This window comes from Diabrotica virgifera, chromosome 6, assembly GCF_917563875.1.
Source record: "Diabrotica virgifera virgifera chromosome 6, PGI_DIABVI_V3a".
In the NCBI taxonomy this organism is placed as follows: domain Eukaryota; kingdom Metazoa; phylum Arthropoda; class Insecta; order Coleoptera; family Chrysomelidae; genus Diabrotica; species Diabrotica virgifera.
The window spans coordinates 93,185,225-93,200,148 of record NC_065448.1 but is presented as its reverse complement, the minus strand read 5'-3'; the positions used below and the strand labels follow the sequence as shown (position 1 = coordinate 93,200,148).

Below are 14,924 nucleotides of genomic sequence, written 5' to 3'. Positions count from 1 at the left end.
CTTGATGGAGACCAATCGTCACTGGTAAGCTTTCTATCAATTCAATACAAGTCATTCACTATCCTTCACAAGCTGTACGTACTTCTCAAAACTCAATTTGTCTTAGCTTTTGTCAAGGAACTGTGTCATACCCCTTCTCAAGATCTATAAATACCGAGTATAGTTCTCTTTATTCTGGTCATATTTCTCTATTAACCCTGACATGCAGTATGTCGTACCTTGCCGAAAATATATTTTTTTGTACAACGCCTTTCACAAAAGATGTTTAGAACACTATCTGTGTAACTTCTAGTGGTGTGTAGTTGGACAAGGTTCGGCTCGCATATGTGTACCAGCCTTAAGATACTGTAGCTGATTTCGTGGAATGCATCAAAATTTTTGAAGGCGAATTTACACTTATTCACTTTAGATGTACATTGCGGATGATTCATCCGCAATGAAAGGTATAAACATACTCTTCATCTACATTTCATCCAAAATGCACATCCAAAGTAAACAGTGAACAAAGTAGAACGTCTTCCTACTTTCGATGAACTGGCTGGATGATTCATCCACCGTGAACCCCTAGTGTAAAGTGTAAACTTGTTTTTTTCGGATCATTGAACATTCCGTGCCATCAAAACGCAGTTGAATAATTTTTTTTGATACATAAAATGGCTTTTCAATGGAAAGACGAACATATGCATATATTTCTAGACACATATATATCGTAATCATGAGTACCTGTGGAATATTCAATCTGAGGACTACCATAAAATAAACATCCGTGAAAATGCATACCGGTCTGTATTAAAAGAGCTATATTTATCTGGATTAAATATAGGCGACATAAAATCAAAAATCAAAACTATCCAAACTCGCCATTGTCCAGAGTTCGCAAAAATTAGGAAGTGAGAAAAGAGTGGATCAGGAAGCGCTGATGTCTACTCTCTTCGTTTATTTTGGTTTAAAGAGGCAAACTCCTTCTGATTTTTTTCTAATTTTCGACATTCTTCTAGTAATGCTTTATTTATTAACTCCACGCCGACAATTACAATCGTATTCGCCATTTTGAAAAGACTGTGAAACGAATTCCGTCAGTGAAAATGTAAATTGTTGGCCTTTCAATCTACACTTTCACTATTCATGTATCATCCGCAGTGTACATCTAAAGTGAATAAGTGTAAATTCGCCTTAAATAGGGCGGATGAAGATTGAAATGCTAAATGTTTAAGAATGAATGCAGAAAAACTTTCAATGCACAAGTTCCTGTTACTTTGACCGAATAAACGACTTGATAAAAAGATAATTTAAATAATAAAGCTTATCAGTTGGAAGTAACATTTCTCCGTTCTTTTGAAAACTCAATTTACTTTCTCGTACGTCTTATTAACATATTTTAACTGTAAATACATAAGGAAATATATATGTCTCGAGAGATCTAATGACACCTTAAGAAAAATAGAAACGTGAAGAAACGTAATTAACAAAGTTTAGAACTAAAGTGATTTAAAAACGTTTTGAGGTTTTACGTTATTCTTAAGGAACGTATCCACTATCTTCAGCGCTCCAATCAGTGACGGTTTACATATAGAGGAGCGCATGCCGTATGGACAGAAAGAGTAAAAAATCAAGATGTTTTGCTGAAGATGGGGAAGGAATGCGAAGTCATAAAAACCATACAAACGAAAAAACTGGAGTATCTAGGCCACATAATGAGAGGAGAAAAGTACTCTCTGCTAACTCATAATTCAAGGAAAAATCTCGGGAAAGAGAAATGTGGGACGTAGGAGGATTTCCTGGTTGCGAAATTTAAGGGAGTGGTATGGGTGCAGTTCAATACAGTTGTTCAGAGCTGCAGCCAACAAAGTTAAGATTGCTGTGATGGTAGCCAACCTGCGATAGGAGACGGTACTGCAAAAAGAAGAATGCCGTATGGATTGGAGCAGTTACAGGGATAGCGGAGCTCAAGAGGTTCGCGAATATAGTGAATACGTGCCTTTAGAAACTAAGAACCAGAAAAAACAAGCGAGGCCACAATTAAACAATACATAGAATGTTAATTTGTATAATTGCGTTTTTAAGTTGTTTATTAAAACAATAAGGTGCGCCAACTGTCGACTACCATAAAATATGACTGTAAAATAGCGTGAAAATGGATTTCATGTTTATATAACATTAATAATGAACTCACGAATTTGATATTTACAACAAAATGATTTAAAAAAGTTAATGCTTTATTTAATGCATTAATGAATAGGTAAGACTAAACGTTTGTTTAATTGCAAATAGTATTATAACCTAAACAACTGAATGCAATAAAAAATTAAAGGACATAATTTCTTTAAGATTTAATTTCTACTTCGTAGGCAAAAGGTACCAAAGATACACTGAATCAACTTTTCTTCAGGACGACAAACTCAAACAGCAGTTTGAAAAGTAAATAACAAAAAAATTGGCTGTAGACACCAGCACAAGAAAATACTACACGGAATGAATATAAATTCAGACGATTTCAAAGAAAGAGGCCAGAGAAAATGATCAGTCAAATAGGTAAATTAAAAGACAAAATTTTGTTTGTCATCAAAATTAAACAAACAAGGAAAAAAGTGACAGATCTTCAAAATTTTGTTTGTCATCAAAATTAAACAAACAAGGAAAAAAGTGACAGATCTTTAAAAACGCAATATAGGCACAATACTGCATATCGATACAATATGGTTAATTAGTTAATTCAAAACTTCTATGAAGCGCTTGGAAAAAATAACGTCTGAAGAGAAGGTGTTACTTCAAAATTATGAAAAGAATTCTGACAGGTGACATTTTTCCTGCTCAATCAGCAGCAAACAAAAAAGTAAACTTCAGGAAAGTATATCAAGGAGTAAGTGACTGTGTTATGGAAACTTACAGTCTCTAAGAAAATATGAAGAACGATGACAACATAAATCTGTCAAGAAAGGTTAATATATTTAAATACCTAAAGATGTGTCTCCACCAAAGCAACATACTTCAACTTTTGTGTTTTACAATGTTGAAGTAGGTTGGATTAAGTTTCACATTTTCGTTACAAAGCGTCTCTACTCAAGAAACTTTGTTGTACCAATGTTGGAGTTTCTTGCAAGTATTTACGACTATGCATCATCATGTATCCGCTGAAGAAACAGTTGTTTATTATGCGCGACGAAAGAGGCACATACTCCGGATTTCTTCATAGCCTTGAATTTCTTTCTCTCTTTGTAGAACTGGGCTTACAAATTTCGTATTTTTCGTTTTGCCTCTTCTATATTTTCACAGTTTATACTTCTACAAATATTTGATCAGGCTTCATGTTCAGCTTCTCTGCGTTTATAATTTTTGTCAGTTGCATTCCGAAGACATAGATGTTGTTTATAATTGTCTATTAAATTAATGCAGGCTTCTACAGTCCATTGAAATACCATTTTCATTTTAATAACCAAATTCAGAAAATAAAACAAACAGTTCGAACCTGTCAACATCTAGCTACTACGACTAACTACAAGCCGTCCACACTGATGTTAACATTATTTGTCGCTGTTCTACAATGTTGCTAGATTTCCTTTTATCTTTACCGCCAAAGATGAAAACACACAACATACTTCAACTGCGACATAAACATACTGCAACACAATGCAACATACTACACTACAACAACAGCCAACTTTTATGTTATTATTGTAGTAAGTTGCGGTATGTCGCTTTGGTGGAGACGAAGTTTAAGACTAACATAAAGCTGATAAAGAGATACGAAAATAGAGAATATTTTTACATTACTTTAAGTTCTTGATCAATGTATTCAACGTATAGCTTATGATCTTTGTTATACATTTTAAAACAATCCACTTCCAAAATTTTATTTTTCATTTTTCTTTCGCCTCAAGGATAGAAGAAAAAATTGGAAGTAAAGCACAAACATGATATCCATAGACAATCCATAATCATAATATAAATAGAAACAGATAACGGGATGTAGAGTGCATACAAATACATGAGAATAATTAACCTCGTCGCAAAACAAACGTTTCGGAGGAAGTTTTGGCCACCACACCGAAAATTATTTATATTCCAAAATACAAATTCAATTTTAACCATCATATTTGGAAAATAGTTTTCGACGCACTATATGTAAAAAAAGGAGGTTTTTGAAAGTTTATATAATTTACAGTAGGTGAGCTGTATATTTCTGAGCGTGTCAATAATTAAAACAACCAGAGGTGGAGAAGGTTGAGAGCGAAGTGACAGAATATAAAACTAGATAAATCGAGCGGTAGAGAGCTATTTAAAGAGCCTGTGGCAAAATAGGAATAAGAAATTTTTGAACGAGAATATAGAAAAGTTGCAATCTAAAAAATAGTTAGGTATATGCAAAATTAACAAATATTGGGGAATGTGCTATGGACTGACAAGAATAAAGAAGGAATGAAGGTGTTGTGACATAGTGCCTTAGAAGAGTAGTCGGTTAGTCTATAAAAAGAATGGGATGAAAATAAACCTAAAGAAAACTGAATACCTAATAACGGAGGATACAGAAATAAAACAGCTAGAAATAGATAAAGATAAATAAATTAAAGCAGCAGACAAGTACATATTATGTTTGCATAATGTTTAATAAAGGAACAACTAAATGAGATATAAAAAAATAGGCTAGGACATACAAGATACGGCAAAATACTGTTTGATAAGAACATAAGTAAAAAAACAAAAAGAATAATAAATATCACCATAACAAGAAGTATCCTGGGGGGTGAAAAGTTAATTATTAATAAATAATTAATTATTTATAATTAATAAATATTAAATTAATTAATTAAAGTTATTAATAACTAAGAAAACCAAAAACAATATAAGAGCAACAGAGATGGAATTCCAAAGGAGAAGCTGCAAAGTAACAAGAAGAGATAGAATAAATAACATAGAGATTAAGAAAACAGTGGAAATGAACTCGGATATAATAGACAATAGACTACACAGAACAGAAGAGGTTAACCTGGTACAAACATGTCAGAAGAGCAGAAAAAACGTTGGATAAACAGAATAACGGAGTGGAGCCAGATAGGAAGAAAGGCAAACCCCGAACATCTTTCAGAGAGACAAAGGAATGAAGAGAAGAAATCTGCAGGAAGGGGACTTGCAAAACAGAAAAAACTGGAGAGAACTGTTGAGTCAAGGAAACTGGATATCTTTAGTATATAATGTACCTATATAAAAGTAGTCGTGTGGTTATAATAGAAAAGCGGTACCCCGTCAAAATAGCCCCGTCGAAAAAACTCCGACAAAATAGCCCCGACATAATATCCCGCACACAAAATAGCTCCGACAAAATAGCCTGGCGGAATAATAGCCCGCCGACAAAAAAGCTCCCTTCAGAATTCATCATTAAATAATTCCTTAAAAATACATTTTTTCGGAAATGGTTCCTCTATTGTATCCTCTATTCAGATGTTTATCTTAACCACATTAAATAAAAATGGTCTTTTCAGAGAACTAGAGTCCTGTCTTCTCTGCCTCTTGGAAGTTTGAATATTTAATTTAAGCGAAAATCAATGTTTATTTATGATATAAGCATTTATTCTGTTTTCGGGCAACAGTAAAATGAATTTTAAATTAAATAAATTAAATACATTCTTCCTTTTTGTCAAATAATTTAAATTTTAATTTAAAAAAAAAGTTTTTGGACACCTTGTAGAAATAATTATGTAATTGTTTATATTACTAGAGAATTAAATAACCTTTCAAATGAGCTTAAAAATAAAAATCGATCTATTTCAGGATTTTTCCTTGACGTTGCGGGTTTACGAAATAACGAATTTATTCCTTCCATTTGCACCATACTGTACGTCTGAATTGCTGATATGAATGATCAGATTAAATTAAATTATTAGAAGAATTTTTTTACTGACCAACAACATTTTTGTTTAATTTATTAATATTTTGTATTTTGACAACGACGTCCGAAGTGGAAGTCGAAACGTTAATAAAATAATTTTTTTAAGTAAATTGTGGCTTATTTCCCAATTAGAATAGTGATTTAAAATAAAAATGCTACTCCGTTAAAAGGTAAAACTTTTTATTGCAGGTGTTTTCTACGAGGCTGTTTTGACCGGGGCTATTTTGTGTGCGATCTATTTTGTCTGGGCTATTTTGTTTGCGGGCTATTTTGTCGAGGCTATTTTGTGTCCGGGCTATTTTGACGGAGCTATTTTGACGGAGCTGTTTTGACCGGGCTATTTTGACGGGTCACGTAGAAAAGCATATTATTCATACTATACAAATAAAGTAATTAAATAAGAAAATTAGACATAACCTAAAAAGCTTACACAATATTGAGGCAAAATTTTCCATTGCGTAAATTTTCTAACTAACGAGATTATGTGAGCCACGTGCAAATACGGTCGGAATATTACTCTTAAGCAATCAATTTTTTGCAGATTGTAAAAAGGGGAAATAAATAATTACTGTATTTAAATCATCACTCTTAAATACCACAGTTGAAGGAATATTTCTTGCTAACTGATTTTAATTACTGTTCTCTATAATTAGCTAATAAATGACCTACTACGACCATGTTTACGTTTCAGTCGCACAAAGAACTAATTAAGTCTGAATGGATAATCAACTTCATCAGAAATTCATTCTAATTACTCAGCTGTTAATTAAACATACCTTTTATGATATTCGATGTGATTGTATTAATCAAAAAAGTTTTATATTTTAAATAATCTATAGTAACAAATCATTCACTTGGTAATTTAAATAATAATTATTAGGTCTGTCGTTAGACAGACATGTATATTATACAGGGTGTAACAAAAAGGCAGGTCATAAATTAAATCGCATTATTCTGTTACCAAAAATAGTCCGATTGAACGTAACTTACCTTAGTACAAAAATGTGCATGTAAAAAAAGTTACACCCCTTGAAGCTACCAAATAAAAATCTATTTTTCCAATATATCGAAAACTATTAGATATTTGTTTTATTAAAAATTGACATGTGGCATTCTTATGGCAGAACATCTTAAAAAAATAACAGTAAAATTTGTGCTCACCAAAAAATTTTATGGGGTTTTTTCCTTTAAACCCCCCAAACTTTTGCGTAGTTCCAATTAAATTATTATTGTGGTACCATTAGTAAAATACAATGTTTTTATAACTTTTTTGCCTCTCGGTACTCTTTGGATAAGCCAGATTTTAACATTTGTAAAATTCACTAAATTCTTGTAAATGGTTTATAGTAAGATTAGAGAGACGTGGTGATATGAAAATCTATTTATAATTTACAGTTTTTAGGTATGTTTTGAAATATATTAAAATAGAATTATCTCGACAGAAACTGGCTTATCGAAAAAATACTAAGAAGCAAAAAAGTTTTAAAAATATGTTGATTAACTAATGGTACCACAATAATAATCTAATTGGAACGTACACAAACATTTGGTAACAAACATTTTTAACAAACGTAAATATATTAAGAAAGAAAAAATACTAAGTAACAAAAAAGTTTTGAAACATTGTGTTTAACTAATGGTACCACAATAACAATTTAATTAGAACCTAAACAAAAGTTTGGGGGTGGGGGAGTTTAAGGGAACAAAACCTCCGTAAAATTTTTATGGGGTGCACAAATTTTAATGTTATTTTTTTTTAAGATGTCCCTGCCATAAGAATTCTATAGATATGTCAATTTTCAATAAGAAATCTCTAATAGTTTTCGTCATGTTGAAAAAAATTTATTCTTATTTCGTAACTTCAATTTAACTGTAACTTTTTTTATATGCATGTTTGTTCGAAGGTAAGTTAGGTTCAATCGAATTATTTTTGATCTCAGAATATGTGATTTTATTATTTATGACCTGCCTTTTTATTACACCCTGTATCCGTGTACATTACTTGTGTATCTTAAGTATAAGTTTTTATTCAATGATTATGAAAAGTCACTATTAATTTTACAATGATTCTTTAAACTTAGATTAGGATGGGGTATGTTCAGTTATTAGAAATTTAAAATACAAATAGAATCAATCTTTTAGTAAATAATAAGTTATTGTATACTGCTTAATAAGTTGATCAATTGCAATTAACAAAACATAGCTCTTTTGTCACGTGGATTGTGTGTGCATTGTATTAACAATTTTGAATAAGTTTTTAGTCAATGATTATGAATAAGTCATTATTAGTTTTATAATGATTCCTGAAATTTAGATTAGGATGGGTTATGTCCCGTTATCACATTTAAAATATGAATAAAAACAAATCTTTTGGTAAATAATGAGTTATTGTGTTTTGGTTAAGAAAGAGTTGATGAATTGCAATTTACAAAACACTATTTTACCTGTATAATACTAACGATTTTATATAAATCTGGAATTTCTAAGCTGTTATTATTTGATAAGTGTCGATTTTAGGCAATGAGTAATGACGTGACAAATTCTTTAGAAAATTTACAGAACGTTAAAATAATTTAATTTTCGAAAATATATTATTTGTAAAAATATTCTTTAAATTACCAAAAGAAAAATGATAGATTAAATTGTAAAAACTTACGGCTTGTTGTTGCATCATAGCTTGTTGTTTGGCCATCATACTCTGTTGATCCTGGGGTCCGAACTGCGAAATGGGATCGAAAGGCGGAGGCGGCATCATCAATGGCACAAGAGGCGGCTGAAGGTTCATCGCAGCCAAAGCGTTTAATCCCAACGGCAGTCCCATACCCATCATCTGCATCATAGGATTGAAATTAAGTTGTTGAAGTTGCATGACGTTTAGGGCTGCCTGCATTTCTGACATTTGTTGGGCCAAAGCCACTGGATTTTGTGCCATACTTTGAGCTATCATGGCTTGAATATTGGCTGGTATTGAATCTGTACTGCTGGCAGGAGTTGTCGACGAAGTTGGGGTCGAAGGGGCCGTGGAGGTAGGCTCTGGTGGAGTTTGTAGGTTAAGTTTGGCATGTAAAGTTTCTTTCGATTCATCCGCCTTCTCCGGCGTGGAATTTTCGGTGGGGCTGGACGTCACGGCCGTCGAGGAACTGGGTGGAGTTGGACCAGGAGTCGAAACTGTAGGCACGGTGTTGAGGGTCGAGGAAGTCGCCGCTGTCACCACCACAGTTTTCTTTTCGTATTCGGTTTTGAACTGTTGAGCATATTTTTCTAAGAATTCTAGTGGCACTAAATCTTTATGAACTTCTTCACAGTGAGATTTTAACACCCACACACTAGAGAACTCTTTATTGCAATGTTGGCACGTAGATTTACTTACTTCAGGTAGGTTGGTTTCTATGTCCTCCTCAGCCTTAGTCTCGGCACCCTCAGCGGCTACTGGCACCGTCTCACTGGGCGGCTCCTGCGGGACTGTCTGGACTGGGGGCGGTGAAGATTGTAACACTACATTGGCGGCGGCGGCATTTTCTTCCGCTTCTCGCTGCTGTTGTCGCTGTCGCCGTTGATGGCTTTCGTTGTATTGCATTACTAGATCAAATCCGAAACTTTCAAGTAAATGTTTATACATATGCGAGCCTGATTTTTTCGGTATAATATTAACTTTTATACCGCCTTCTGGATTATCGCTCGGAGGTGGACTTTTAGCTTGACTTGGTTCGTGCGCCCCTTGAAAGATCGCCATAGGCGTTGCAAACATACAGTACAGCTGCTGATGGGCACTCAACTGATCTTGCGAACCGAATAGTGCACCGCACTTAGAACAACTCATCATCCCCTGACTACCTGAGAGCCCAGGTGATGGTGGGGTGGGAGAGGGTTGTTTGTCCCCACTACCTGGCGCCGGAGAGCTTTGTTTCGGAGACTGCATGGCTTCGGGTTGTTCTATTAATGGTTTCGACAGGTCGATCTGACCGGACAGTGCCAAATCTTGCAATTTACTCGCTCTCGTTTGATGTAAAACACTTCTCATATGTATATCTAACGTACTGCCTTGTGTATATGCTACTTTACAAATATTGCACCGATATCTCTTTTTATCGTCTTCTTCAGACGACGTACTTTTAGGGGTTAAAGTTAAATTTTGTGGTTGTGTACCGCTCATAACGGGTGATACAGGTGGGTTATTATTATTATTTTGTTGTTCTTGCATCGCTCTCTTTAATTTATGCAAATGACTCACAGAATTATAATGAACAAGAAGGATATTTTTTTGAGTAAAGCTCTCTTTACAGACATCACATTTATAGGGTCGGTTAGGATCGAGATATTTTTCCATAGGGTAACTTAGTTTCTCACCCTTTCGGTGTAAAAGGGTTTTATTGTGAGCGGTCAAATAACTTTGTCTTGTAAAGGCGACTTTACAACGGTGGCATTTATATTTTCTATTTGGATCGTTATAACTGTCTTCTGCAATAGCTTGACTATTCAGGTAATCTTCCAAGAATTGTTGATCTTTATATATGATACTGTCATCTGAGTTTTCGCCGTCATTTTGATTAATATCGTCAACTGATTGACTACTGTTTAACTCTTTACTCTCGTCACATTCCGCGGAATCATCTTCAGTGCGTAGAGATTCCTTTTTTAAGATGTCGTTTGTTGAGCTGTCTAAAACTTGACCTTGTAGTCCGGCCAGTAATAAAGGATTGTTCATTAGACTTTGTTTGTAAGCATTTAATTCGTCGTCTGTTAATTCGGAGTGAACACTTTCAACGTGTTTGTGCAATGCTACAAGTGATCTAAAACTTCGTCCACACAAGACACATTTTGTGGCATCTCTGATCATGTGGTATTGAGAATGTAATTGTAGTTTTTCTAACGTTTTAAAAGCCAAAGAACACTGATTGCATCTATATTTATACACGTGTTTTTCGGACACAGACATATTTGCTATTGAATTTTTGGCATGGACTTCTTTAAAATGCATTTGTAACGTATGTGCAGTAGGAAAAAAATGATTACAGCCCTTTTTCCAGCAAAGATATCCCGGCCCACTCGGCGTCTGTTTTATTTCTAAGTGACCGGTTTCGTTCTGATGATAACACAATTCGTCTATATTCCGAAACGTCCTAAAACACGTGCCACATCGTTCAGACTCTGATTCGGTATTATCGTCACTATTAGGCGAGAGTAAATCGACATCAATTTGGCTTATGTCGGTTTTCTCGAACTTGTTGGATTCTTTGGAAGACACTGAGTTTGGTGATACGATTTGATTAGGTGTCGTCTGCGACTGATTAATCGAATTGTTGGGAGTTGGCGTTCGAGAAGTCTGATTCAACCAATGACTTTGATCGACCAGCATAAGCAATCGCTGCAGACCTTCGCTGTTTACAGAGTGTATCTGCATAACGTGACGTTCGAGCAATAATCGGTCTTTAAAAACATCCTGACAAAGAGGGCAGTGCAACGGGGGTTGTTCAGGCATGGAAGTGTTATTTGTACCGTGTTGGGCGAGAATATGTGCTTGAATGCGCATTTCAGAATCGCTACTATAATCACAGAACGGGCACATGTGCTGAGAATTGCCACTCTCGCTATTATTAGCTTCGTCGTTTTCTTCTCGTGGTTCGGATTTGACTTGCTCTCGACTCGCTTCAATCTGACTTAGTTCCAAATTGATACTATCTCTTCGCTCTGTTGGAGAATAAAAGAACATTTTAGAGGTAAAATTCGGGTGGGTATTGTTAAAGTAATGACAGGGATTAACGGTATCTCTGTAAAAACTTAAAACACCGGGCCCCTGTGACAATAAAAACAATTGTTTGGCCGCTGCTATTGTGTATGTGGGCCTGAGGCTGGAGGCCACGCCTTATCGGCAGGCTTACGTTCGATAAAAAGTATTCCTAATTATATAGGCTAAATATTTTTAATAAAATCCCCGCAATTACATGCGTCAGGCATATGTTAGAACACTTGCGGCCTCGCCTCGGGTGTTGGGCTATATTACAAAAGTACGCCAATTATTTACACCCCAAATTTTGACAAAAAAATATATTATTACTGTAATATCGACCTTTTTCAATGGACTTTCTTCTGCTAACTGCCTATTATATACAACATAAATTTGTAATTATATTTTTGATGTTCTTAGTACAGGTAAATGCAATATCTACTTGGTACCTATCTTATTTCGGAGAAAATAACAGTTAATGAATTATATTATAATGTAATGTTATTTTTTAAAACATAATTTATGATATTATATTAGTGTATATGTTAATACACGAGTATCGCAGCCTTTTCTGAGAATTAAACTCGTAAAAGAAATTTGACTTAAAGTTTAATTTAAGTATCATAAATACAGAGTGAGTCTGTAATTTGGAATAAATTCAATAATTCAGATACTAATTGGTTTTTTGAAAAATGCTCAGACCTGTTGATTAGTATTTCAATTCTAATTTTTTTACATACAATAATAATGTTTACAGGGTGTCCCAATTTGGAGATATAACCTCATCGTTGATTTTCTTAAATAGCAACAGTGTCATTTTGATAGCTATTTTGATAGGGTGTGTAAAATTATATATAACTGCAAAATATTAAATTTTTATTCCCTACGTTTTACAAGATAATAAAAAATGCAAAGTTATGAAAAACAAGTACTTAATCAAATAATTGAATTTAATTATTTCAATTAAGCAAATGCACATAATAGTCAATCGGCAACATTATCAGCATTTGCTTAATTGAAATATTAAATTCAATTATTTGATTACTTGTTTTTTATAACTTTGTTATTTTTTATTATTTTGTAAATGGAAGGGAATAAAAATTTGATAATTTGCAGTTATGCATAACTTTACAAACCCTATCAAAATAGCGATCAAAATGACAGTGTTGCCATTTAAGAAAATCAACGATGACGTCATATCTCTAAATTGGGACACTCTGTATACATCATTATTGTATGAAAAAAATTTAGATTTTAAATACTAATCCAAAGGTCTGAGCATTTTTCAAGAAAACAATTAGTATTTAAACTATTGAATTTATTCCAAATTACAGACTCACTCTGTATATATTTTTACTTTTAAATTAAAATAAATGAGGATATTTAGATAATTAGGCTAAGAATTTTGATAATTTATAATAGTCCTATTCTTTCACAGTAAAATATTATTAAACCTTAGAATTATAAAAAACCGCGCCAATTTTGACAAAATGTTCAAGTAAGCTTAGCTTACCTTTCTCTTCAAAAGTTATATGATTAAAATAATTTTTTGTTTTTAAGGGGTGAAAACAACCCTTTTTAATAAAAATAAAAACTGCTGATTTATACTTATTTAAATCTAAATCATGTTCAAGTATGTTAAATAAAGATTTATTCATCATATGGGAAGTTCAACCCTTAAAAACTACCCTTTAAGACAAAATTTGCAAAGAAAATAATCTAACAATGCACTTTATAGTGAACTGAAATCAATTTAAAGACATAATTTTATTTCGCAAGTACTTAACGTTTTCAACCTTTTTAAACTACCCCCGACATTGAAATTTATATAAAAAAAATTCGAAGCTTTAAAATGATCTATTGATGGTAGATTAATTTTATTTAGCTCTTTACAAATACCTAATTTATTTTATAATAAACTGCATTTATTCAATCTTTATGAACCACCCTTTATAGAGTAATGTATAAAAATTGTGTCCTATAATTTCAAATTGAACAATGTTGTGAGTGCAATCATTAAAAAAATATCCTCATTATTGTTAATATTGTTTCTTAAATATTTCACTGTTTCAACCCCTAAGAATTAACCTATTTTTAAATACTCTCATTTAAAAAAATTTAAACTACTTAGATTAAAACTATTATAATTAAAAATAATAAAGTATCGATAAAGGCAAAAAAATCAAAGAGTTATGTATCTTCATTGGAAGATCTATCATTTTCTAGTTCCTCTTCTTGATATGTAATTGAAAGACAGTTGTGGCAAATAACTTCTTTAGTTCTAAAGATATTTAATTGATCCAGGGATAAGGTTGTAGGGAATTTTGAGTTCTACAAGATCTGAGGAGCTGAATATCAATTCGGCATCGTGGACAAGAATTACAAATTTCAAGAAGTTCTATACACCGTAAACTTACTGAATATCTGCATATCTATGCTTACGAAGTCAATTGATACAAGAACTAAAGCCTAAGGACCATGCGCAGCGAAGGGAGTTCGTTAAATTGAATATTGAGCATCAATAAGCCAGTGCTGATTTTTCGAACAAAATCATCCTTAATGGCTTTTGTAATGGTCAAAATTGCTGCGGGATCTGAGAAGTTAATTTGGGTTTCTGAGAATCTACATATGACTGTCGAAAAAAAAAAACAAAAATGAATCCACAACGGATCACTGTTTGTTGCGGATTTTAAACTGGTGGCACCATTGGACCATACTTCTTTGAAAGTGAGGCTGGTCAAGCAGTGGCTATTACTCGATATCGCACCATGACAACAGAGTTCTTTCTGCTTAAATTAGATGATATGGATGTGGACGACAACATTTTTTGTCAAGAATACGGCGGCACATGCCATTCAGATCGTAAAACAATTCAATTACTGCATAAGACTTCCTGGTAATGTTCTCTCTCGTTGATCAGAATTGGCCCCCTAGGTCGTGTGATTTAACACCATTGGATTTATTTTTATGGGGTTATTTGAAGTAAAAGGTCAATACCAACAAGCCTACAACAGTTCGTACATTGAAGGAGGAGAATTCCACGCTGCAACAAAATTCAGCCACATTTATACAAAATGGTCATGAAAAATTTCGACAAAATATTGCGTATGTGCCAGCTAAGCTGAGGAAGCCATTTGAAAGATGATCTATTCCGTACATAACCTTATCCTATGTGCTTTATGATTCTTAAAGCATTCTATTTATACCTTATGGTAAAGAAAAAAACAGTGCTTTCTATTCAACTCAAATCGTTTGTAAATTTTGGGGCACCCTTCATCTATGCGTCTAAGTCTGATAGTCTGATCTATTATAGAT

At 33.3% G+C, this 14,924-nt stretch overlaps 1 protein-coding gene across 4 annotated transcripts in view; it reads right to left on the bottom strand.

Annotated features, from left to right (window-relative positions):
* The window catches only part of LOC114329196 (zinc finger homeobox protein 4), a 1,197,903-nt gene that overhangs the window by 52,781 nt on the left and 1,130,198 nt on the right, over positions 1–14,924 (bottom strand). For 3 of the 4 annotated variants that reach the window (XM_050652612.1, XM_050652613.1, XM_028278232.2), the window contains one exon: positions 8,541–11,572. In XM_050652612.1, the coding sequence (XP_050508569.1) occupies positions 8,541–11,572 (3,032 nt within the window). The remainder of the gene's footprint in view (positions 1–8,540; positions 11,573–14,924) is intronic. The other variant, XM_050652614.1, reaches the window with a different exon arrangement.